Source organism: Mya arenaria, chromosome 6 (assembly GCF_026914265.1).
Source record: "Mya arenaria isolate MELC-2E11 chromosome 6, ASM2691426v1".
Classification (NCBI taxonomy): Eukaryota; Metazoa; Mollusca; class Bivalvia; order Myida; family Myidae; genus Mya; species Mya arenaria.
The window spans coordinates 11980224-12008117 of NC_069127.1; the positions used below are offsets into that span (position 1 = coordinate 11980224).

The following is a 27894-nucleotide window of genomic DNA, read 5'->3' on the forward strand; positions in this document are numbered from 1 at the left end:
ACACACCATATTACTTCTATAATATACCCATGTAACACATAAGAGTAACACACCATATGCCTCAACAACGCTGGGTAACAGTAATACACTGTGTTATGAGTATTGTTGGAAATCGGTTCAGTTAGACTATTGATAATTGGTTCCACTCATGTAGCCGATTTGATAGAACAATCGGTTTTTGACAATACCATTAATGTAGTTTTTTTCTTAAGCAATTAATTTTAATCCTCAATTATGCTTATGTTATGTGTGTTTTTGAAGTTATTATGTGTTGTTGTTGATTTGGGCCATGTTGAAAATGATAACAACTGAACACTTTCAAATGTTTGAATTAACTCAAAGGAGAAAATTGGCAGAAATTAACCAAGCGCAAATAACAAGAGAAGAATATCAACTTGCCGTTTGAATTGATGATTGATTACGGTATGACCAAATACAATTGATTGTCGCTGATTTCAAGCCCAATCAATCAATTTGCGATTTTAATCAATCATCAAAACAATACTAGTTATGAGTATATATCATACTCTCCCATACCACGAGAGAACTATTCCGGACACACTTAAGGCTAGAGAAACATACAATACATAGGAGCAGGATCCACTAGAGACAGATCAGAATCATCTCTCATAAAACTTCAATAAGCTGAACATCTTAACAGGGACATTGATAAAAATGACCTTGAAAGTTGATAGGAACTGAAAGCAGACAAATCTGGGCTGCTCTCAAACAGGAACTTAAACCAAGAAAGCAATCAAATGTTCATCACAATAAATAAGTGCCAACTGTGTCACAGTAATGAAGAGCTATAATTTCATCAGAACAAAAGTCAGCAAAGGTTACAATGTGTTACCAATCAACAAGACCACTCAAGATGTGGTTCCATAAAAGACCCAAGTCTTAATGCAGAACCTTCTTGAAAATCTTATTTCGATTTATTGCTGCGAAAAAGGAATGAATAGTTTCCTCAGAAAAATTGACCTGAATAGGCTCAAAAGAGAATCCATCTTTACAGAAATTGGCAAGCCTGCCAGCAGTTGCCTGAATGCATTTAAATCCCATTAAAGGAAAGAATGAGGAAAAACAATGACACATTCGTCTGCAGTCCTTTGTGGCTGAAGAGTTTGTGATAAGATGTATCTGCATATCAATGCAAAATTATTTCTGTTCAAGGGAAGTTAGGGTTAGCTCACCAAAAACAAAGCCATTGTCACCATAGTTACATAGGTAATAAAGAAGGCCATCAGACTTCCTTGTCTGACACAATTATCCAAATATTTGCATATAAAATATCTCAATCTTAACTTTATGTCTAACACTTAATTGGACCAGATGATACAATTGCAAGCAAAAAAGAAAACTGTCAAAAACTAACATCAAATTGATATCATTATATATGACACATGCATCTTCGCAGATTTTGCACATTTTTCCAATTTGAAATTTACTGGAGATGTCTACCACGTAAATTATTTACCTAGTATTAAAGTTTTAAAAAAAGCATCGGTATATTTATCTGTATTCATCGCGTGCCTTTCACATGATTAATAAACACACTACATGGCATCCTGGAAGAATGGACATTGCAAGAAAGCGGAAAACTGCTTCGAAACAACGCAGATAGAGAGCCCGACAGAATAACATAAAAAATTAATCGATGGAAACTTTGGAAAGAAGATAACTCTGCTAAATATGAGAGTGAGTTGTTAAAACACCTATTGACAGTTTAGTATGTGAAACAATCACATGACTTGCAAAGTGTTCCAAGACACTGACATGGATGTTGTCCTTATTCTTTAAACATGTGAAATCATGTATTATTGGCCTCCCACTAGCTCGCATTGACAATTCTATGCTTGTTTTGATGAAAATACTGTATTTGCCGATTTTGGGACCATCTGGAGTCCAGTCCCTTTAACATGACATTGCCATTAATAAAAGACCTGCTAGGAATGAGGCAATAAAAAATAAGGTTTCCATATTACAAGGTAAGATTTATGTTAATACTTCACTTTCTAATGGTTTTTACACTGCCTTTTTAAACGATGCACTCTTACTCCCAGATTAGATTTACCACAATTAATAATATTTTTTTAATATTTCAAAAAGGATGAATAAATGTTGAAAACAATGTTTTTTATGAAGGATAAAGAGTTAAATTTAAAAGAAATGAGCATAAAACAAGTTATTTTACCTCATGAGACTAAAGTAAACCTCAGTAAATCTTTTAGCATTCACCAATCATTTAATTTTTGAGCTTTCTGCTATTAAATACACGGTTACAATCCTGCTTTCAGTAATTAATATTTTCTGTAAATGCATTATTTAGTTAGTAGTTTAAGGTTTATCAGTCAAAATTGATGTTTGTTAAACATGTGTACGTATTGATTTTGAATAAGAGTGTCAATTTAAAATATACTAATATGCTGAAAGAAATTCTAAAACCTTTGAATGTCATTAGAGAAAAAATAATGAACAAGTACCGTAAATGACTGGGTATTAGACGCCCTTTTTCCCCTCAGATTTCGATGCAAAAAAATGCCTGCGTATAATACCCAGTAACAATTTTTTTAACTTTTTATCTGAGGTCGATGTTACTCGCGTCATATTGATCGAGTATATACGAGTTAAAACGGCAGTTGAAGATCGGGATACGGTATATCGTAAGACATTTATAATTTAAACAAAAATAATTTCGATTAAAGTTATTCAATATTATTTTGAATAATAAATTGAATTGAACAATAAATAAACTTGCTTATAAAAAAGCAAAGTTGGGCACTGTCAAAATATGTTTTGTCAGTTGTACGAGAAGGTGTAAAAAACTCGACTGCCTTTAACCTGTTTAACAAACCAATACTACAAACTGTTGCGATAATGGTCTTGTTTTTTCGCACTTTGTCACATTCTTTATTCTTTTCTGTAGGTGTTGACATTTTGAGAACAAACCCGTACAATATAAGGTTTTTGCATAACTGAACTTTTCATTCTCGACAGTTTATCATTGTATGATTTTAAAGATAACCGTCAACATTTTCACGAAAAATATAATTTTGGTCACTATCAACAAACATGGCGGCCGAAAATGCCAGACGATTTGACATCTTTTCTATGGGTCTTTTAACCAAAAACATAGATTAAAAGTTTTTTTCTTGGACTTTTCACAGATTTTTTTCCCTGCGTCTAATACCCCCTATCGTCTTATACCCAGTCATTTACGGTACTGTCAAAATTTTATCATAAACAACCATGGTATTATCTCAACATTAATCATTGCCAGTTTGCTTTATTCTCTTAGAAATGAACAGCATAAATTTATGTAATAATGACTCATGTTTTAATTTAAATTTAAATAAGTTTGTGTAACAAAAACTGATTTTTAGAAAAATATATTTGTAAAAATGGCTTGTCTTGCTGACGTACACTTTTCTATCTGTAGCTGTCATACAGTTGAAACTGAAAAAAAACAGTAAATTACCCCAGAATTCGAGGAGATATTGGATTCATGGTTTACTCAAGATAGACTTCCCACCCTTGGGAATTCATAAAAAATACTGTCACAATCAGCCAGACAAGGCCCATGAATTCATAATGACACACTCAAACTATGGGGTGGTGACAGGCGCCTCCCTAGGGACTAGTGGTCAAGTGTTGTGTCTCAAATAATGTGATAACACCTCCAATATTTGATGCCTATGGCAGTAATAACACCATGGCTATTCATCAAGACAACACTTTAATATAAGAAATGGGAGTATTTTGATTCTTTTTATTAAGTATTATAGTTGCCATTAAAGCTGCACTCTCACTGATATACCATTTTTACAACTTTTTTATTTTTGTTCTTGGAAAGAGCAAATTTTTGCATAAATATCTGCAAACCAATGATAAAAGATTGCTGACAAAAGATGAAATCGCAGATGTTCATATTTCCATTTCGAAAATTAAAGTTTTATGGCTAAGAAAAATGCATAAAACATCAATATCTGAACTGAAATACAAAAATCTGCGATCTAATTTTTGTCAGCAGTCTTATATAACTGGTTGCCATGGATTTTCGCAAAAATTGGCTCGTTCCAAGACAAAAAAACTGTCAAGACGTTCAATCTGTGAGAGTGCAGCTTTAATGCTTCCTGCAGTTAATATGACAATATTAATTGCTGATTTGATATCTTATGTTACAGTATTAATTTTGATACCTCTTATTTTTCAAGTTTGAGGGCAACCATATAACAGTTCAAATGGAAGTTGAACACAAAAACAAACTAGACGGTTGTATTTGTAATTAAAAACAGATGTCTCCCCATCTGCACATCATCTCAATATGGTGAACATTTGTGGCAATTTGTTTCAAATCATCAAGAGGTTCAAAAGATATGGAGCAGACACGAAATGTTGTCATATAACCTTTGACCTCTAAGTATGACCTTTACCATGAGCTGAGCTGGTTGTGACATACACTCTGCACATTGTCTCAATATTGTGAGCATTTGTGGTGAGTTATTTCAAAATCCTTCAAGCAGTTCAAAAGATCTGGAGCAGACACAAAATATTGTCGTGACCTTCACCTTGAACTGAGCTGGTTGTAACTTGCGCTCTGCACATCGCATCAATATGATGAACATTTTTGGGAGGTTTTGTTTTTTTCAAGCAGTTCAAGAGATATGGAGCGGATATGAAATGTAGTCAAATGACCTTTCCCTCTTAGTGGTAGACCTTGACCTTGAACCAAGCTGATTTTAACATGCGCTCTGAGCATCATCTTCATATAGCTAAACGGTTGTGGCAAGTTATTTCAAAATCCTTCAAGCGGTTCAAGAGATATGGAGCGTACACAAAATGTAGCCATATGGCCTATGATCTCTTACTGTGACATTGACCTTGAAACAACTGGTTGTAATGTGCACTTTGTCCAAATGTGGTGAACGACATGAAATATAGTCATATTATAGCCATATGGCCTTTGACCAGTAAGTGTGACCTTGACCTTGTCTGAGTTGGTTGTTACATCCACTCTGCACATTGTCATATTATGGTGAACATTTGCAGGCAGTTATTTCAAAATCCTTCATCCAGTTCAAGAGATAAGGAGTGGACACGAAATATGGTCATAAAAAAGTCATATGACCTTGACCTCTAAGTGTAACCTTTACCTTGAGCTGAGCTGGTTGTTTCATATGCTTAGCATATTGTCTCAATATGGTGAACATTCATGGCGAGTTATTTCAAAATCCTTTAATTGGTTTAAAAGATATGGAGCAGACACGATGTAGTCATATGACCTTTGACCTCTAAGTGTGACCTTGACCCAAACAGGTTGTTACATGTGCTTTGCCCATCATCGCAATATGGTGAACATTTGTGGCAAGTTATTTTAAAATCCTTCAAGCGGTTCAAGAGATATGTTCAACAAATATGAACCAGTGACAATTTTTTTGACAGACAGATGGACGCACTAACATTTCTGATTAATTTGGTTCTTCCTTCTTTCCCTAATACTTGTAGTTTTGAGCTCCTGACTCTGATGGACACAGCCCCTAAAACCTCTATATTAGCCCGGATGGACAGACAGATGGACAGATAGACAGAAACAAAATGCAATGTTCAAAAATGAAAAAAAAACATATCATCATATTAAAAGGAATCTGCTAAAAAAATGGAATTAATTGTAAACATAAATAAAGTGTGGAATGTGTATAGACCAAAGATTTGTCAAAATTAAAATTACAAACAACATTTGTTTCGAAAAATCACCAGCATGGGGCATTGGAGAAAGCCTGTTACTGCATTAAAGCTACGAAATTGAAAATCTTTCCAAGATTAGTTCAATCAAAGAGGTTGAGCTTGAATTAGTCAAGCGTCATGCCTTATTTAATGACAAAGTTTCAATCATATTGTTATAGGGCAGTAATTCTTATTCACTACAAAATGTGTGGGAAATAATTAGGATATTCGTGTGGGAAATAATTAGGATATTTGTTTCACTATCACTCAGGAAATTGCTACTTGAATAATTAACAATTAACAATTCATATAAGCACAGCAATTTAATGAAATGAAATATTTTTATGAAGATATTTTCTTCTATTGGGAACAGATAGGCATATATAAATAAACTGCTAGATTTTCATCAATTTATTTTTAAATGGGGGCGAGGAGGGGGGGGGGGGGTGACATTTTATTTTTCTTAAGTCACTGTTTCACCATTGACTACGTGTTCATGCTCTTTCTTATTGCATAAGGGACCATAAACATGAGTTTCTAGACAATCAAGGTACACAATCGTAAAAGTTCTCCTTTTTTACATGTGATTATTATATACAGACAAGTAGTAAGCCTTTCCCTGACAGTACCCGACTGATTAGCAAATTCAGACCTAGTTTAACATTGTTTCTTGAATCAAAAAAAATAAAGCAACTAATTTATAGTCGCCTTAGGTGTATAATCAAATTCTACAATCACTATTTATAACTTAATATTGACATTGCCTATCAAGCAGGATCTGACAACTTAAACAATAGCTGTGCAATGTCGCAATATAAACCTGGCCTCTCACGTGCTTTATTATTGTTAGTCTATGTATTAAGTAACTTAAGATCAAATCCAATGATCATTGCATTGACGTAAGGTTCTCTTTTCTCTTTTCGTGATATTTTGGTTTAAGCCAACTTTTAGCCAATGAGATTTGCATATTCTGTTCACAGAATTATTACATAATAAATGGAAAGCAAAGGCAAATTGAAAATTTTACCAGGTTTTAAATTTGTTACCCATCAAATTGCCAGTAATCTATTTGACAACAATCTACTAATATATAATCGAGCTTACTCGTCTCTTTTCCAGCTGTTCTTCACGAACCATGATCTCTGGCTTCTTGGGGAAGCGGCCAACCACAACCTTTTTTTGCTTCTTCTTGATTTTCCTTTCCTTGCGTTCTTCTCGAAAACTCTGCCTCTGTTCCCGATGCCTGGAATTACAATGAGAAATGTTCGAACAAGCGTGGCTACCAAGGATGCATTGAATAACTGACCTTGGTTGTCTGTGTTACAATCAGAGAGCTTTCAAACAAGCGTGGCCACTAAAGTTGCATTGAATAACTGACCTAGGTTGTCTGTGTAACAATAAGGGAGTGTTCAAACAAGCATAACTACCAAGAAAGCATTGAATAACTGAACTGGGTTGTCTATATTACAATCAGGGAGTGTTCAAACAAGCATAGCTACCAAGAAAGCATTAAATAAACTGAACTAGGTTGTCTATATTACAATCAGGGAGTGTTGAAATAGGCGCTGCTATCAAGGATGCATTGAATAACTGAATTACGGTAGGTTGTCTGTAATACAATAACATGTATTACTTCCAACGATGCATTGAATAATATATGAGTTTTCTAAACTTTAATGATGGGAAGTGTCAAAACATGTACCGGTATCATTTTGCGTTTTCCAGACGAAACCGTTGTAAACAATTGGCTTCATACTGGATGTTTTACAAATATGTTTGCTATAATAAAATTACTTTCAGTTCCCAGGGAGGAAAATAGCATACAGTGTTAACCCTCAAAATGTTAATGTTAATCTTTGCTGACATTTACTTTCTCAGGTTCACATTATATTCTATCAACCTCCATGGGATCTAATATTTATATATTACTGCCAACAATGCATTACAACGTGGAAAAAATGTTTAAACAAGAATTTCTACCAAGGGACATTGAACATTTGACTTTGGTCTTTTGTATTTATAGCCAATCGTGCATAGCCTATTGAAGCTATATGTCAGTATTTCCAACAAAAGGTTGACATTATATTGTCATCATTGCTACATGAATGTCAGTTACAGTAATAAGACTTTAAATCAGGTTTGAGAAAATTTCCCAAAGGCATTATCACCTTCAATACCATTTCTGTTCTTTTCTTGTTTATTATCTAGTTTATGAAGGTATCCCTGTGGAGCACTTGAGACAACTTTTCTGGGTTTAAACTAGAAATGAGTACTTCAAATTTCCCAGTACTTCCCTCCTTATAATGCTGAGCGCCAGGTAAGGGATCTACTGATTCCAATAATTAATGTTTTTTTGGTATGACACAGTCAGGGATTGAACCCAGAACCTTCTGTGCCTTGAACTAGAACTGAGTACTTCAAATTTCCCAGTACTTCCCTCTAATGCTGAGCGCAGAGCAAGGGAGCTATTGATAACACTCAATAATGTATGCGGTACGACACAGTCAGGGATTGAACCCAGAACCTTCCGCAGCTGATGCTCTAACACTGAGCTATTGGGCTCGTCATTTTAACTACGGGGGGAAGGATTCTGCTAGTGTTATTCTTTCTCTTGATAATTTCAGGGCAGAAGCAAAGTGTACTTTACATATTATTGACTTTACTAGGTGGGTACACATGATAACATCTGATGATGAATTAATGAATGACAGAAGTAGCAGCTGCATTGTCAATTACACATGCATTTCATTGAAGTCTTATCAACATATCTTCCTTCATAAAACAGACAACTTGCAGAGAAGCCTGTCAATGGTATCCAAATAGATGTTGATGAAATGTCTTCCTTGAAGTACATAATACCACTTCAGCCATTTTTACTACACTTTTGCTGATTTCATCATCTGACATATTCATGCAAACAATATCTGCCTGCATGCAAATCACTCATGAATGAATAATAGAAATACAGAGAATGAAAATGCTGAATTGGATAGATATTACACCAGTTATGTCTTATAGCTATAATAAAATATGAGCAGACAGTAACAAAACACTTAAATTGTATTAACTTTCTTTTTACCAGTATTTATAATCACTCAGGGAGTGGAAGAATCAAACTGCTTCATCAGTTAAGAATGCTTGTTATTGACAACCACTTATAGTGGAATCATACCCACAACACATAGCCAACATTGCATACTGCTTATGACACGTAAAAGAAAGAGAATCTTAAAAACAGGCAAACATAAAAAAACAGGTTTTTAGAAATACCTTCATGTCCCATAAATTCATTTACATACATTTGACATTTCATAGTTGAATTCGTTAGTATGGATTACCAACCCTAGACAGAAGTATTTGCCTGATTACGGTAGTATGGATTACCACTGCTGGACAGAAGTATTTGCCTAATTAGTATAGATTACCACCCCTGGACAGAAGTATTTGCTTGATTAGTATGGATTACCAACCCTTGACAGAAGTATTTGCTTGATTAGTATGGATTACCACCCCTGGACAGAAGTATTTGCCTGATTAGTATGGATTACCACCCCTGGACAGAAGTATTTTCTTGATAAGTATGGATTACCACCCCTGGACAGAAGTTTTTTTCTTTATAAGTATGGATTACCACCCCTGGACAGAAGTATTTGCTTGATTAGTATGGAGTACCACCCCTGGACAGAAGTATTTACTTGATAAGTATGGATTACCACCATTGGACAGAAGTATTTGCCTGATTAGTATGGATTACCACCCTGGACAGAAGTATTTGCCTTAACATTATGGATCACCACTCCTGAACAGAAATGTTTGCCTGAACAGTATATATTACAGCCCCTAAACAGAAGTATAAGCCTGAACATTATGGATCACTGACCCTGGACATGAGTATTAGCCTGAACAGTATGGATTACAGCCCCTGAACAAAAGTATTAGCTTGAACAACATGGAGTACAGCTCCCTGAATAGAAGTATTAGCCTTAAAAGTATGGAGTACAGGCCCCTGAACAGAAGTTTTAGCCTTATCAGTATGGAGTACAAACCCCTCTTGAACAGAAGTATTAGCCTTAACAGTATGGAGTACAGCCCCCTGAACAGATTAACTTGAACAGTATAGATTACAGCCTCTTGACAGAAAATTTTGCCTGAACAGTATGGATTACAGCCTCTTGACAGAAGAATTAGCCTGAACAGCATGGATTACAGCCTCTTGACAGAAGAATTAGCTTGAACAATATGGATTACTGCCCCTGAACTAAAATATTAGCCTGAACAGTATTGATTACAGCCCATTTTTACTATGACCATTGAAACATCTGAGTTCATGGGATTAGACTGTGAAACAAAGATTGTATTTTCCTGTCATCATACAATTTACTAATATGTTATCTGACAAATCACCATCTTTGTTGAGTATTGGAAGAATGACACTCACTGTTTTGTTGGTACCGGAAGACTGCAGCGAGCGCGGAACAAACGCAGGGACTTATGCAGGCTGTCGAAATGCTTGTAACGCCTCTTGAATGTCCACACGTAATCGCCATGACGAACCTCGATAGTGTACCTGCAAACACACATAAATTACCAGTGCTTTATATAACCCTATACCTACTTCAGTACAGGAAATCTTGGTCAAGTGCGGTAATTAAGCCATAATTTCTACACAAAATAGTAAGAACATACAGAAACCAAACCCTATGTAACTTTTAACACAGCTGTGTTTATAGTGATTTATCGGCTGAAATTCACTCCAATTTCCCACCCTAAGAAGTTTATATTATTTGCCATTTTGATGCCAAAATTCCCCTCCATATTGGCATTGAGTGGTGGCAAAAAATTGGGTCAATGTAAAAAAAAAGATTGAAGTATTTTTCATTATAAATGCAAGTGATCACAAGTGTTTAAATACAATTTTATACGATGTTTTGTTCATATACACACTTAACTGGGAAAAAGGTTCTTATTCAGCATGTAGGTTTTTTTTAAGACACACGTCTGGCACATCTAATAGGACATTTACGGTATTGGCAAATGAGTATAGCAGTTACCAAGAACTACTTCACATTCTAGTAATTGTTTCTTATGGCAACATAAGCTCTTCTTGGAGTCCCCTGGGTGACCATCATTGAATGTTGGTATACACAGGTATCATGTTTATGTGGAAGATCAATGATTAGAAGATTGTGGTTTATATTCATCATGTTTCTTGTTTCTTGTAACAGCTGGCATCATTATATTGACCTCACTCCAGTATAAGTGTTTTTAACCCTTTTATAAACGGAGTTAAGTATAATATGTATCTCTATAAATGGGCTTAAACTTCTAAAATTAAGTACAGAAGCAACCAAAACTTAGGATAAAATTTCCAAAGTTGAATGCTTGGCAGTTCAAACAGTTAAAAATAAGTGTAAATGCTACATTTAAGGCCAAATTTTCAATAAATCTTGAATGTAAATTAATTGTTTCAATACACTCTTTTGGAGTTGGCATGTTTAAGATGATTTTTCTCAAATTCCATCAGAATCATTGTTCATCAATGAAGAAATTTTACATGTTTGAGAGACTTAGCTTCCATGGTCAGGATAACTTGATAACATGGAAGATCATAAATCTAATTTTAAATTCTGAATGGTTTACAATCTTATCATTGAGGTGTGAAGTATTGAATATTATTTCAAACAGTATGTTAATGTCCCCTTATTATTGAGAGGTGTCATGAAATAATGCATAAAATATATATTTTTTTAATTTAGAGAAAACATTTCTTGGAGGTATCAACAAGAATAATAATAATAAATAATCAGGGCTTCCATTAATTAAGAATTTGAAACTGGAAGTATGAACTTCCTGTCCATCAATTTTGAAAGTTTTTCACTGAAATGTGGAAGTTTAATTGTCCCGAATACAATATTTTTTTCCACTTTTTTTCAACTAATATGTTAAAAATCAAGTAATTTGCAACTTTAACTTGCCATATTTAAAGCTGCACTCTCACAGATTTACTGTTTTTACAACTTTTTTTATTTTTTGTCTTGGAAAGAGCAAATTTTTGCATAAATAACCATAAACCAATGATATAAGGTTGCTGACAAAAAATCAGATTGTAGATTTTCATATTTCTGTTTGAAAAGTAATGTTGTATGGCTTAAACCGTTACTAACCGTTTAAGAAAAATGCATTAAACATCAAGTTTTGAACTTAAATATAAAAATCTGCGATCTTATTTTTTGTCAGCAGTCTTATATAACTTTTTTCATGGATTTCGCAAAAATTGGCTCATTCCAAGACAAAAAAATAAAAAAAGTTGTCAAAACGTTCAATCTGTGAGAGTGCAGCTTTAAGGCCTTATATTATAGTAATTCATTTTACTTAAAGACCGATTGAAATTGTGACCATAAAAGTAATATTGACTCAAGTTTTGATATTTCTAGGGAGTAATATACTTCCAAACTTTCTTTAATGGAAGCCCTACTTAGAATATATGATTTCTAGGGAGTAATATACTTTCAAACTTCCTACTTTGAAAGCCCTACTTAGAATGTATGATTTCTATGGAGTAATATACTTCCAGACTTCCTTTAATGGAAGCCCTACTTAGAATGTATGATTTCTATGGAGTAATATACTTCCAAACTTCCTTTAATGGAAGCCCTACTTAGAATGTATGATTTGAAAGCTTAAAACACTCATTTAACATATACACATGTGTAGTCATTATACCTCACTTCTATAAGAAAATACAATGTACAGTAAAACACAAGGGCAATATTTTTAACTAAAATCCCCCTCTGCCGCATTGTTATACACCAGTCAATTGTAACCACGCCCCCCCCCCCCCTGGTCTGGGGGTTTTACCGGGGATAGCCGGGGAAATGGGCCGTGTTTTTACCTTTCAGGTGGCCCCACAGTGCCGCGTGAATGCAGTGGTTTTGCATTTGCGGGGAATGGGCCTGACCTAGGCTCCCTGGGGTATGGGGGCATTTGGCAGGGATTTAACCATCAGTTCGTCCCTGCAGGGTGGGGATTTTACCCCGGGTTGGCTTGACCGAAAATCAAAGTCCCCGTTATTCCCCGGACCTGAGGGGGGCGTGGTTACAATTGACTGGTGCATTACCCTCTGACATCAAATTGAAGATACCCGGTACACTACAAATATGCTGCCAAGTTAGATTTTTTATTTAAAAATAATGATTAATAAAACTGGCATTATATCCTGAAAAGACAATATTTTTTCTTTTGATATAAATGTGAATTTTACTCAAATACTTCTAAAGTTTTTATTCAGTCTAATAAAATAGACTCAGTCAACAGTATTACCTCAGGATGACAATATGCACTGTCACCCTCAAGGCACTCAATATTTATATATTAAACCATTTTACTTGCAAGGAGGCCCCAATACCTCAAACATCTAATGGCCTTATAACAGGAGTATGCTTAGCTCATTAGTTCAGTTTTGGTATAATGTGTGTAATATAAACATTTAAAAGAGATTTTGGACTATAAAGCTGCACTCTCACAGATTGAAGGTTTTGACAACATTTTTGTGTTTTGTCTTAGAACGAGCCAATTTATGTGAAAAGGCATGGAAACAAGTGATATAAGACAGCTGACAGAAAATCTGATCGCAGATTTTCATATTTAAGTTCAAAAATTGATGTTTTATGCATTTTTCTTAAACCATTTGTAACGCTTTTAGCCATTAAACATTAATTTTTAAACAGAAATATGAAAATCTGCGATCTGATCTTGTGTCTGCAGTCTTATATCACTGGTTTGCAGATATTCATGCAGAAATTGGCTCATTCCAAGACAAAAAATAAAAAAGTTGTCAAAACTTTAAATCAGTGAGAGTGCGGCTTTTAAAGAGAATTATCATTAAGACAATCATCATTATTTTATTTGTATTGAGTAAAATCAAGTCTAAGTAAGATATTTGGCTTTAAAAAATAAGCTAGTTAAGCAAATGTTACACTTAAGGAATTTTGAGAAATTGGAACCAGGAACAGACAGAATTCAAAAGTCTGGCTATCTAGTAATAAAATGTCATCTGGCCAAAAAAGGCATTTAGGAAAACAATTTCCTATATATGTGTAATGAATCTCCCAAGGCTCATAAAAGCTGGCTGAAATCAACTCCAATGTTCTATCCAATAATAATATCTTGAATAATCCTTGATTTTCGAGACTGCATGGTCCTAATCCATTCCAATTTCCGTACCACAGGAAAATGTTAAATGAATAAAACAGAACACATTTTTCAACATTTCCTTGTCTCAATTTATCTTTGGAAATATGTTTGAAAAGCAATGTATGATAGTTTGATGTGTTAAGTGTACTGCAGGGAGTCAGGGAAACAATTGATTAATCACATCTTAACATTATTTTTAATCACTAATTTGTGATCCAATCTAAAAAAAATATGTTGAAACTTGTGCCAGATGAAGATGAATTTAAATAAGATTATTAGATAGCATATTTACCGCAATGATTGCAAGTAATTCTGATAGCTTCTTTTCCACAATAATTGCATATAATTCTAATAGCTTCTTTTCCACAATTAATAGAAATAATTTAGATAGCATCTTTTCGAAACATTTCTTTTTACATCAGAGCATTCAAAGTTCAAACTATGACATACATGAGTGAGTGCCTATAAGTAGCTTTCAAACCCCATGAGTTTTATTTTGTTTTCATCATGCAAACTGTGACTGTTTGTCAGGCTGAATAATTTATGATGAGGCAGTCATAAGACATGTCAGGGACACACATCACAACCTGTGTTACCCTTGAGACTAGCAATTACATTATTACACCATTATATTTATACTAGTGCAGTAAAATCACGTTTTTTTTCTGGTTTGACAAAACTAAATAAACTGAAAATAGCTAATTAACTGTTGTACCTGACATGGCAATCAGTATTAAGACTAAGTATAGATATCTTTATGACAGAAAAGATGTTAAGTCTGAAACCGTTTGATAAAAGTAACAGCATGTTCACTGACACAGAAAGTTTAAAACCATTCATATTATTTCAATTAGAGCATTAAATTTTTTTTACATAAAATATCTACAGGGCTGATTTAAATGTTTTTCATTCAAAAAGCATGAGTTTGGATTATCATTGTAAGTTTATCATTGAATACTGCATAACAAAAATCTTGGCTTTTTACAAGTTATTAGATATATGTATTTATATATATACTCGCACTATTTGAAGTTCTAAATCACACTCTATTCATTATGTTTACTCTGTGAAGGACGAACACTAGAAAATACTTTATAAATCAATGCATTCAAAATGAGATTTACATACTGGTAATTACTCAAATTGAAAAAATATTGATTAATTAACTGAGTATACCATAGACAGATCAGTTTTGAAAATAATTCCTAGCTTTGCAACTAAAACTCATAATTTTTGCACCTATCTGACAGTTATAATTTTCCATATTTGTTGGATATGGGTTTTTAATGGATAGTTTCTTTCTGCCGTGTAATTCAGAGTAACTCACAATGAGACTCTGTGGTATTCATGCACTTTTGAAACTGCTGATAAATTCAGCAAATGCTCTAGGTAACTTACAGATTGGGATTGAAAGCCTTTCTGGTCATGTGGGGATGGTCTTCCCGCTCAAACTTAGGGATGCGCACATGTATTGGCTCCTTCATCCAACAATCCGGCCTCACATTCTGGAAACCCTTCGCTGGCCGATGGATGGTACTAAATGGAATAAGTTTTCCTTCTGCAAAAAAGTAGAAAATAATAGATGCATCAAAATGTCTAAAATGATACAAAAAAAATTACTATTAATAGGAGTCAATAATAGCTTTTATTGTAAGAATTTGCCCACCACTGGTCAATAGTAATTTACTACTGGTAATTCAGGATATAATATATCTATATAAAAAATGTTCAGAAAGTCAACATGGTAAGTCATGACTAACATGTTTGACAGAGATAAAAGCTTGTCTTTGAAAACAGGGTAACTAAAGGGAACATGGAAGTTTAATACTCTCTCAAGATATGTTCTTCAAAATCTAAGGCCTAGTTTGAGCCTTCTATAAGTGACCCCCCCCCCCAAAAAAAAACCCCCAAAAAAACCTGTGAACAGTGAGTACACAACCTGTTTATTGATCTAAATCTACTTGCCTTGATCCCTCTTATCAGATCTCTGATCTGAATATCCTGCTGTGCAGTTTTTATAGTTTTATTATAGAAATGGACCCTAAATGGCCCTGAGCCAATAAACAAATACACAGGAAATTGGCCCCTACTGAGACTCCAGTGCAATTAGCAGGAGATGCACAGCAGGGGATTATCATGCCAAACATTCCTTAAAATAGGCCTTTAAAAAATTGTCCAGTTATTTATAAACTATCCACAAACTGATACTTACAAATACTATATATTGACATATAATTTACAGAAGTAAATAATGTGAAAAGTTGCAGTGAAATATCTACCTTGTTGATCCCCCTTCCCAAATTCCACCCGGACCCCTGCGGTAGATGTGTGTTGAACTGTTGGCTCAACATCACCACTTCCATCCACGAAATCTGGCGTGTCAATGTCATCCAGCTCATCAAAGTCAGAGTCATCACTGAGGATAGAAAAAGACCGCAAAAACTGCTGGGTGGTGTTTCTTATTCCTGACCGCTCATCCATAAGTGGTTCCGAATCAGAGAAAGTGTTCTCTCCAAAATTATCCATCAGAAAACTCTATTAACACCCATAAAAATCCTGAATGTTCTATTAAGAAGTGAATATATTTTACAAACAATAGACATTTCCATGCAAACTTTAAATTAACTTAATGTTTTGTATTTATCATTATTTGTTTTCCATTACACTATTCCTGGGATAATAGTCAATATCCTGAATAATTTTCAGAGTCACTAATCGAGTCAAGATACTGCTGCCTACTGTCTAATGCATGGTATTGTTATCAGTATTCAATCTGTATGAACAATACAGTATTGTATGTATTTCCTCTATCCTTAAGTCACTTTACAAAACTTTTTGTCAGTATTCGTCTGCAGAAACAACTACAACATACAGAGCTTAAATAATAAACTATTCCCAACAGGGATTAATCTCTCCAATAGAGGATGCTGCAGAAAATGATCTCAGGTAGAAAAGAGGCTGTAAACGATAAAAGATTCACTGGTAACGTTATTGATCACCCATCGACAGACACCACGTTGCTGTTTTCACGACAAATTATTTCACGATAAACTTTAGAAAGTTTTGGAATCTTGGTAAAGATTTAAAAGTATAATCAATAGCACTGTGGTTATATGTTTCATTTTACAGTCCATTCATATACATAAGTCGATTCATATATAATGTTCGCATTTGGTCGATAAAAATTTAATGTTCTGGCCATAGTTTAGATCATTTGACACTTGTTAACGTAAACAAAGTTTTTCATTGGCCCGTACTTCCGATTTCTTCAAGTCATGCCGTCTATTTGTAAAACGGTGTAGCAATTGTTTTGTAGGATTTTTTTGTATCCAGCTCGAGAATGGGACTGGTCCCTAAACAGTAAACACAACCGCCCCATTAGTTTCAACTTTTTATTTGACTGATAAAATTGGATCTAGGCTTTCGTATAAATATTCCAAATGCATGACAAGTACTCTTTAGTCATGTATACTGTACAGACAATGGAAGAATTTGATGTAACCTGACACGAAATATGTAGATCAACTTCAATAAAATACATTAATTATATATACATTATGTATATATGTATGCGTGCGTGCGTGCGTGTGTGTGTGTTTATGTGCATGTATGTATGTATGTAGAAAACATATATGTATATATGCTTGTAACATAAATTTTCATGATTGAATTATAAGATTATACTTCAGGGCGAGTTATAAAAAGTGAAACGGGTACGATGGTACGGTCCGAGTCTTTGTAATAGTTATAGTAAATGGTATTGTACTGAAATGTTAATCTACTCATCCAATACACGTACATGTAATCGCTGGTTAAAGTATTGCATTTAAGTCAATACGCTTACAGGTCAAATGTACATTACACTTTTAGCTAAATAATATATTTAAATACAGCAGTTAGTATCTAATGAAATAATATTATTGAATGACCATACCTCGAAGATTTATTTAAATCATCACCCATTCACAATGTCACCGATTTTTTAATATCCGTTAGTCATGCGAGTTCTTCGACATAAATTCTTTAATGCATTCCACAGCCGTTCAGTAATTGCATATCATCAACGGATGGATGGGGGAAATTGCATTACATTACCCGGGGAAAGTAAAATATGCTAATTACGGATAAGTTTTAAAATGTTGTATTGAAAACGAATAACGCTGGAATCGATTCATACAGCCTGAGCGCTGACGATGAAAGTTGTTATCAATAAAATATACACTTATGAACCATTTCATATCATACCATATAAAGTTATTCACCAAAGTACAGTTCACACCTCTAAAAGCTGTTTAGGAATGTCTTGGTATGTTAATGTTAATATTCTAAAATAAAATAATGAGTTATAAGTTGAACATGGTCACATGAATGGGCTCTACGTTAGTTACAATCCATGTCACACGTACCTGTTATATGATGTATTTTGGTTATCCGTCCATGTCACACGTACCTGTTATATGATGTATGTTGGTTATCCGTCCATGTCACACGTACCTGTTATATGATGTATGTTGGTTATCCGTCCATGGCACACGTACCTGTTATATAATGTATGTTGGTTATCCGTCCATGTCACACGTACCTGTTATATAATGTATGTTGGTTATCCGTCCATGGCACACGTACCTGTTATATAATGTATGTTGGTTATCCGTCCATGTCACACGTACCTGTTATATGCTGTATGTTGGTTATCCGTCCATGGCACACGTACCTGTTATATGCTGTATGTTGGTTATCCGTCCATGTCACACGTACCTGTTATATGCTGTATGTTGGTTATCCGTCCATGTCACACGTACCTGTTATATGCTGTATGTTGGTTATCCGTCCATGGCACACGTACCTGTTATATAATGTATGTTGGTTATCCATCCATGTCACACGTACCTGTTATATAATGTATGTTGGTTATCCGTCCATGGCACACGTACCTGTTATATAATGTATGTTGGTTATCCGTCCATGTCACACATACCTGTTATATAATGTATGTTGGTTATCCGTCCATGTCACACGTACCTGTTATATAATGTATGTTGGTTATCCGTCCATGTCACACGTACCTGTTATATAATGTATGTTGGTTATCCGTCCATGTCACACGTACCTGTTATATGCTGTATGTTGGTTATCCGTCCATGTCACACGTACCTGTTATATAATGTATGTTTATATAATGTATGTTGGTTATCCGTCCATGTCACACGTACCTGTTATATAATGTATGTTGGTTATCCGTCCATGTCACACGTACCTGTTATATAATGTATGTTTATATAATGTATGTTGGTTATCCGTCCATGGCACACATACCTGTTATATAATGTATGTTGGTTATCCGTCCATGTCACACGTACCTGTTATATAATGTATGTTTGTTATCCGTCCATGTCACACGTACCTGTTATATAATGTATGTTTATATAATGTATGTTGGTTATCCGTCCATGTCACACGTACCTGTTATATAATGTATGTTGGTTATCCGTCCATGTCACACGTACCTGTTATATAATGTATGTTTATATAATGTATGTTGGTTATCCGTCCATGGCACACATACCTGTTATATAATGTATGTTGGTTATCCGTCCATGTCACACGTACCTGTTATATAATGTATGTTGGTTATCCGTCCATGTCACACGTACCTGTTATATAATGTATGTTTATATAATGTATGTTGGTTATCCGTCCATGTCACACGTACCTGTTATATAATGTATGTTGGTTATCCGTCCATGTCACACGTACCTGTTATATAATGTATGTTTATATAATGTATGTTGGTTATCCGTCCATGTCACACGTACCTGTTATATAATGTATGTTGGTTATCCGTCCATGTCACACATACCTGTTATATAATGTATGTTGGTTATCCGTCCATGTCACACGTACCTGTTATATAATGTATGTTGGTTATCCGTCCATGTCACACGTACCTGTTATATAATGTATGTTGGTTATCCGTCCATGGCACATGTATCTGTTATATAATGTATGTTGGTTATCCGTCCATGACACATGTATCTGTTATATAATGTATGTTGGTTATCCGTCCATGTCACACGTACCTGTTATATGCTGTATGTTGGTTATCCGTCCATGTCACACGTGCCTGTTATATGATGTATGTTGGTTATCCGTCCATGTCACACTTACCTGTTATATGATGTATGTTGGTTATCCGTCCATGTCACACTTACCTGTTATATGCTGTATGTTGGTTATCCGTCCATGTCACACGTACCTGTTATATGCTGTATGTTGGTTATCCGTCCATGGCACACATACCTGTTATATGATGTATGTTGGTTATCCGTCCATGTCACACTTACCTGTTATATGCTGTATGTTGGTTATCCGTCCATGTCACACTTACCTGTTATATGCTGTATGTTGGTTATCCGTCCATGTCACACGTACCTGTTATATGATGTATGTTGGTTATCCGTCCATGTCACACGTACCTGTTATATAATGTATGTTGGTTATCCGTCCATGTCACACGTACCTGTTATATAATGTATGTTGGTTATCCATCCATGTCACACGTACCTGTTATATGATGTATGTTGGTTATCCGTCCATGGTGCAAGTCCCTGTTATATGATGTATGTTGGTTATCCATCCATGTCACACGTACCTGTTATATAATGTATGTTGGTTATCCGTCCATGGCACAAGTACCTGTTATATAATGTATGTTGGTTATCCGTCCATGGCACACGTACCTGTTATATAATGTATGTTGGTTATCCGTCCATGTCACACGTACCTGTTATATGCTGTATTTGGGTTATCCGTCCATGACACACTTATCTGTTATATGCTGTATGTGGGTTAAACATCCATGGTGCACGTACCTGATATATGCTGTGTGTTGGTTATCCATCCATGGTGCACGACCTGAAATATGCTGTATGCTGGTTATCCGTCCATGTCACACGTACCTGTTATATGCTGTATGCTGGTTATCCGCCCATGGTGCACGTACCTGATATATGTTGTATGTTGGTTATCCATCCATGGTGCACGTACCTGTTATATGCCGTATGTTGGTTATCCGTCCATGTCACACGTACCTGTTATATGATGTATGTTGGTTATCCCTCCATGACACACTTACCTGTTAAATGCTGTATACGGGTTATCCATCTATGGTGCACGTACCTGATATATGATGAATATGGGTTATCCATCCATGTCACACGTACCTGATATATGTAGTATATGGGTTATCCATCCATGGTGCACGTACCTGATATCAGCTGTATGTTGGTTAGCCATCCATGGTGTACGTACCTGATATATGCTGTATGTTGGTTATCCGTCTATGCTACACGTACCTGATATATGTTGTATGTTGGTTATCCGTCTATGCTACACGTACCTGATATATGTTGTATGTTGGTAATCCGTCTATGCTACACGTACCTGATATATGTTGTATGTTGGTTAGCCATCCATGGTGTACGTACCTGATATATGCTGTATGTGGGTTAGCCATCCATGTCACACGTACCTGATATAAGCTGTATGTGGGTAAGCCATCCATGTCACACGTACCTGATATATGCTGTATGTGGGTTAGCCATCCATGTCACACGTACCTGATATATGTTGTATGTTGGTTATCCGTCTATGCTACACGTACCTGATATATGTTGTATGTGGGTTAGCCATCCATGTCACACGTACCTGATATATGTTGTATGTGGGTTACCATCCATGTCACACGTACCTGACATATGCTGTATGTGGGTTAGCCATACATGTCACACGTACCTGATATATGCTGTATGTGGGTTAGCCATCCATGTCACACGTACCTGATATATGTTGTATGTTGGTTATCCGTCCATGCAACACGTACCTGATATATGCTGTATGTGGGTTAGCCATCCGTGTCACACGTACCTGATATATGCTGTATGTGGGTTAGCCATACATGTCACACGTACCTGATATATGCGGTATGTGGGTTAGCCATCCATGTCACACGTACCTGATATATGTTGTATGTTGGTTAACCATCCATGGTGCACGTACCTGATATATGCTGTATGTGGGTAAGCCATCCATGTCACACGTACCTGATATATGTTGTATGTGGGTTAGCCATCCATGTCACACGTACCTGATATATGTTGTATTTGGGTTAGCCATCCGTGTCACACTTACCTGTTATATGCTGTATGTTGGTTATCCGTCCATGTCACACGTACCTGTTATATGATGTATGTTGGTTATCCGTCCATGTCACACGTACCTGTTATATTATGTATGTTGGTTATCCGTCCATGTCACACGTACCTGTTATATAATGTATGTTGGTTATCCGTCCATGTCACACGTACCTGTTATATGATGTATGTTGGTTATCCGTCCATGGTGCAAGTCCCTGTTATATGATGTATGTTGGTTATCCATCCATGTCACACGTACCTGTTATATAATGTATGTTGGTTATCCGTCCATGGCACACGTACCTGTTATATAATGTATGTTGGTTATCCGTCCATGGCACACGTACCTGTTATATAATGTATGTTGGTTATCCGTCCATGTCACACGTACCTGTTATATGCTGTATTTGGGTTATCCGTCCATGACACACTTATCTGTTATATGCTGTATGTGGGTTAAACATCCATGGTGCACGTACCTGATATATGCTGTGTGTTGGTTATCCATCCATGGTGCACGACCTGAAATATGCTGTATGCTGGTTATCCGTCCATGTCACACGTACCTGTTATATGCTGTATGCTGGTTATCCGCCCATGGTGCACGTACCTGATATATGTTGTATGTTGGTTATCCGTCCATGGCACACATACCTGTTATATGACGTATGTTGGTTATCCGTCCATGTCACACGTACCTGTTATATGTTGTACTTGGGTTATCCCTCCATGACACACTTACCTGTTAAATGCTGTATACGGGTTATCCATCTATGGTGCACGTACCTGATATATGATGAATATGGGTTATCCATCCATGTCACACGTACCTGATATATGTAGTATATGGGTTATCCATCCATGGTGCACGTACCTGATATCAGCTGTATGTTGGTTAGCCATCCATGGTGTACGTACCTGATATATGCTGTATGTTGGTTATCCGTCTATGCTACACGTACCTGATATATGTTGTATGTTGGTTATCCGTCTATGCTACACGTACCTGATATATGTTGTATGTTGGTAATCCTTCTATGTCACACGTAACTGATATATGTTGTATGTTGGTTAGCCATCCATGTCACACGTACCTGATATATGCTGTATGTGGGTTAGCCATCCATGTCACACGTACCTGATATAAGCTGTATGTGGGTAAGCCATCCATGTCACACGTACCTGATATATGCTGTATGTGGGTTAGCCATCCATGTCACACGTACCTGATATATGTTGTATGTTGGTTATCCGTCTATGCTACACGTACCTGATATATGTTGTATGTGGGTTAGCCATCCATGTCACACGTACCTGATATATGTTGTATGTGGGTTACCATCCATGTCACACGTACCTGACATATGCTGTATGTGGGTTAGCCATACATGTCACACGTACCTGATATATGCTGTATGTGGGTTAGCCATCCATGTCACACGTACCTGATATATGTTGTATGTTGGTTATCCGTCTATGCTACACGTACCTGATATATGCTGTATGTGGGTTAGCCATCCGTGTCACACGTACCTGATATATGCTGTATGTGGGTTAGCCATACATGTCACACGTACCTGATATATGCGGTATGTGGGTTAGCCATCCATGTCACACGTACCTGATATATGTTGTATGTTGGTTAACCATCCATGGTACACGTACCTGATATATGCTGTATGTGGGTAAGCCATCCATGTCACAAGTACCTGATATATGTTGTATGTGGGTTAGCCATCCATGTCACACGTACCTGATATATGTTGTATTTGGGTTAGCCATCCGTGTCACACGTACCTGATATATGCTGTATGTGGGTAAGCCATCCATGTCACACGTACCTGATATAAGTTGTATGTTGGTTATCCGTCTATGCTACACGTACCTGATATATGCTGTATGTGGGTTAGCCATCCATGTCACACGTACCTGATATATGCTGTATGTGGGTTAGCCATCCATGTCACACGTACCTGATATATGCTGTATGTGGGTTAGCCATCCATGTCACACGTACCTGATATATGTTGTATGTTGGTTATCCGTCTATGCTACACGTACCTGATATATGTTGTATGTGGGTAAGCCATCCATGTCACACGTACCTGATATATGCTGTATGTGGGTTAGCCATCCATGTCACACGTACCTGATATATGTTGTATGTTGGTTATCCGTCCATGTCACACGTACCTGATATATGCTGTATGTGGGTTAGCCATCCGTGTCACACGTACCTGATATATGCTGTATGTGGGTTAGCCATCCATGTCACACGTACCTGATATATGCTGTATGTGGGTTAGCCATCCATGTCACACGCACCTGATATATGTTGTATGTGGGTAAGCCATCCATGTCACACGTACCTGATATATGCGGTATGTGGGTTAGCCATCCATGTCACACGTACCTGATATATGTTGTATGTGGGTTAGCCATCCATGTCACACGTACCTGATATATGCTGTATGTGGGTAAGCCATCCATGTCACACGTACCTGATATATGCTGTATGTGGGTTAGCCATCCATGTCACACGTACCTGATATATGCGGTATGTGGGTTAGCCATCCATGTCACACGTACCTGATATATGCTGTATGTGGGTAAGCCATCCATGTCACACGTACCTGATATATGCGGTATGTGGGTTAGCCATACATGTCACACGTACCTGATATATGCTGTATGTGGGTTAGCCATCCATGTCACACGTACCTGATATATGCTGTATGTGGGTAAGCCATCCATGTCACACGTACCTGATATATGCGGTATGTGGGTTAGCCATCCATGTCACACGTACCTGATATATGCGGTATGTGGGTTAGCCATCCATGTCACACGTACCTGATATATGCTGTATGTGGGTTAGCCATCCATGTCACACGTACCTGATATATGCTGTATGTGGGTTAGCCATCCATGTCACACGTACCTGATATATGCTGTATGTTGGTTAGCCATACATGTCACACGTACCTGATATATGCTGTATGTGGGTTAGCCATCCATGTCACACGTACCTGATATATGTTGTATGTTGGTTATCCGTCTATGCTACACGTACCTGATATATGCTGTATGTGGGTTAGCCATCCATGTCACACGTACCTGATATATGCTGTATGTGGGTTATCCATCCATGTCACACGTACCCGATATATGTTGTATGCCGGTTAACCATCATTGGCGCACGTACCTGATATATGTTGTATGTTGGTTAACCATCCATGGTGCACGTACCAGTTATATGCCGTATGTGGGTTATCCATCCATGTCACACGCACCTGATATATGTTGTATGTGGGTTAGCCATCCATGTCACACGTACCTGATATCAGCTGTATGTGGGTTATCCATCCATGCTACACGCACCTGATATATGTTGTATGTTGGTTAACCATCCATGGTACACGTACCTGATATATGCGGTATGTGGGTTATCCATCCATGCTACACGCACCTGATATATGTTGTATGTTGGTTAACCATCCATGGTACACGTACCTGATATCAGCTGTATGTTGGTTATCCATCCATGTCACACGTACCTGATATATGCTGTATGTTGGTTAACCATCATTGGCGCACGTACCTGATATATGTTGTATGTTGGTTAACCATCCATGGTGCACGTACCTGATATATGTTGGTTAGGTTAACCATCCATGGTACACGTACCTGATATATGCTGTATGTTGGTTAACCATCCATGGCGCACGTTTCTGACATATGCTGTATGTGGGTTAGCCATCCATGGTACACGTACCTGATATATGTTGTATGTTGGTTAACCATCCATGTCACACGTACCTGATATATGCTGTAGGTTTGTTAGCCATCCATGTCACACGTACCTTGCATAACCTGTATGTTGGTTATCCATTCATGGTCATCGTTGTTTTCGCCTGGGCTCTCACTGTTCCATATCTGAAACTAATATAGAAATGTATAGTCGTCAGATGTGAAGGCTATTTACTCTAGTTAGGATGGATTATATCTTGTAAGCTGTTGTAAACAAAGGCAAGTTGTTTGAGGTGACATAACAGCCCCTGGCCCTTTACAGTGTACTGTTGATTGTAAGTGCGACCCGAGAAAGGGACCTTTGATACGAACTATTGAATGCGTTATTTTGTTGCACACGATCGATTACTTAATACTGTTTAACATGGATACAGGCTTTTTATGAAAGATTTTTAGCAACTTTAGAACTGTTTTGAGAATAATACAATAAAAAATCGGTAGCAAGTGTGTAAAGGCTTTTGACTGATAATGGATTTGCTTATGCATTTGACATCGCTAATATAATGAATGTGAAATTATTTTTGATTAAATTCAAAAGTAGAATAATTGTTTAGATGCAATCTTACTCCCAAATAAAATTACCACAATTAATACAATTGCTTTAATTTACCAAAAAGGTTGCGTAAATATCGGAAACAATAGTTTTAATGAAGGATACCGTGCTTAATTTTAAAGAAATGTGCAGAAAACACGGTAATTTTACCCGTTATTAGACGATATAGTTGGTCACTGTAAATCTTTTAGGACTCACCAATCATTTGATATATGTGCGTTTTCAGCCATTTTATGCACAGTTACAATCTTGTTACCAGTAATTAATAATTTACATAAATACATTATTTAGTAAGATTTTAAATGTGTTGCTTTAAGCAAGAGTTGATAACCTAAGGTAGTGTTTTTGTACGAAGAATTCAAAACGACATTTCATTAAGAAGACTTTTACTTATTCCTTGATTTGATTTAAACATATTTTATTGCATTTTTTCTTTCAACATGATCGGTATTTACAACAATGATACAAAAAGCAAATGGGTTGGACACAAGTTCTAACAACATTAGTAACCTCTTCCCCATGAGCATAAATAAAAAAAGGTAAGGAAATGGATAAGGAAAGAAATGTAGGTAAACGACAGGAAGTAAAAAGAAAAGAAGAAGATTTCTGACACACTGCTACACAGGTGATATGTGGTAAACTGTTCAATAAAACCACCTGGTTCAGTTATAATTAAAGAAGGGGCTAATCCGTAAACCGCTTAGAGTGTTTTATAAATAAGTGTACATAATGGAATAATACAATATTTTCATAATCCCTTAATAACTCATATTGGCAGATAAAATTATAACCGTAATCATATCCAACGTGAAGAAATGTACTGTATGTTTTTATTCAAGAGATATCGAAGAGGAATTTCATTATTCATCTGTTCAGGGTTTGATCTTATTCGAAGGAAATATGTTAAAATGGTATCCGTCTTTGCACTAGTTGATGAAGTTGTTGCGTCTATTAAATCGAACATTATTGAATGCGGAAGTTTAACGGTGTTTCTGTTCACTATCGCCTTATTTGATCATATCACTTATACTAATATACTACTACAGTCGAACCCCGTTGGCTCGAACTCATAGGGACTAGCAAAAATACATCGAGCCTCGGAAAATTCGAGCTGGAAACGGTTCTTAAGATCCAGATCGAGCCAACGAGTAATTCGAGCAAAACGAGTTCGAGCCAACGGGGTTCGAATGTTTTTTATAGTTTGCATTATTTCACCATATTTATGATGTACCTTGTACAAGTCTTATATTAACTATATAGTCTTAATTAACTATCTGTTCTGGTTCTGTCGAGTTTATTATTTTGTTCTGGAGCCAATATTTAGCATGCAACTATTCAAGTGTTGTTGTTTTTGGCGTAAAGACACTATGTTTACCTAACAGCGAACGCTGGGCTCAGTGCTAATCCGTTGTATACGTA

At 36.2% G+C, this 27894-nt stretch overlaps 1 protein-coding gene across 5 annotated transcripts in view; it reads right to left on the minus strand.

Moving 5' to 3' along the window:
• The window catches only part of LOC128238570 (phospholipase D1-like), a 52638-nt gene that overhangs the window by 23707 nt on the left and 1037 nt on the right, over positions 1–27894 (minus strand). Inside the window, exons 2-6 of one of the 5 annotated variants that reach the window (XM_052954622.1) lie at positions 25976–26054; positions 16197–16333; positions 15316–15475; positions 10163–10291; positions 6829–6967 (exon numbers count right to left, since the gene is read on the minus strand). In XM_052954622.1, the coding sequence (XP_052810582.1) occupies positions 6829–6967; positions 10163–10291; positions 15316–15475; positions 16197–16333; positions 25976–26004 (594 nt within the window). In that variant the 5' untranslated portion in view covers positions 26005–26054. Of the gene's footprint in view, positions 1–6828; positions 6968–10162; positions 10292–15315; positions 15476–16196; positions 17162–17851; positions 17896–25931; positions 26055–27894 lie in introns of those variants that run through there. The other 4 variants (XM_052954623.1, XM_052954624.1, XM_052954625.1 and 1 more) reach the window with 4 other exon arrangements.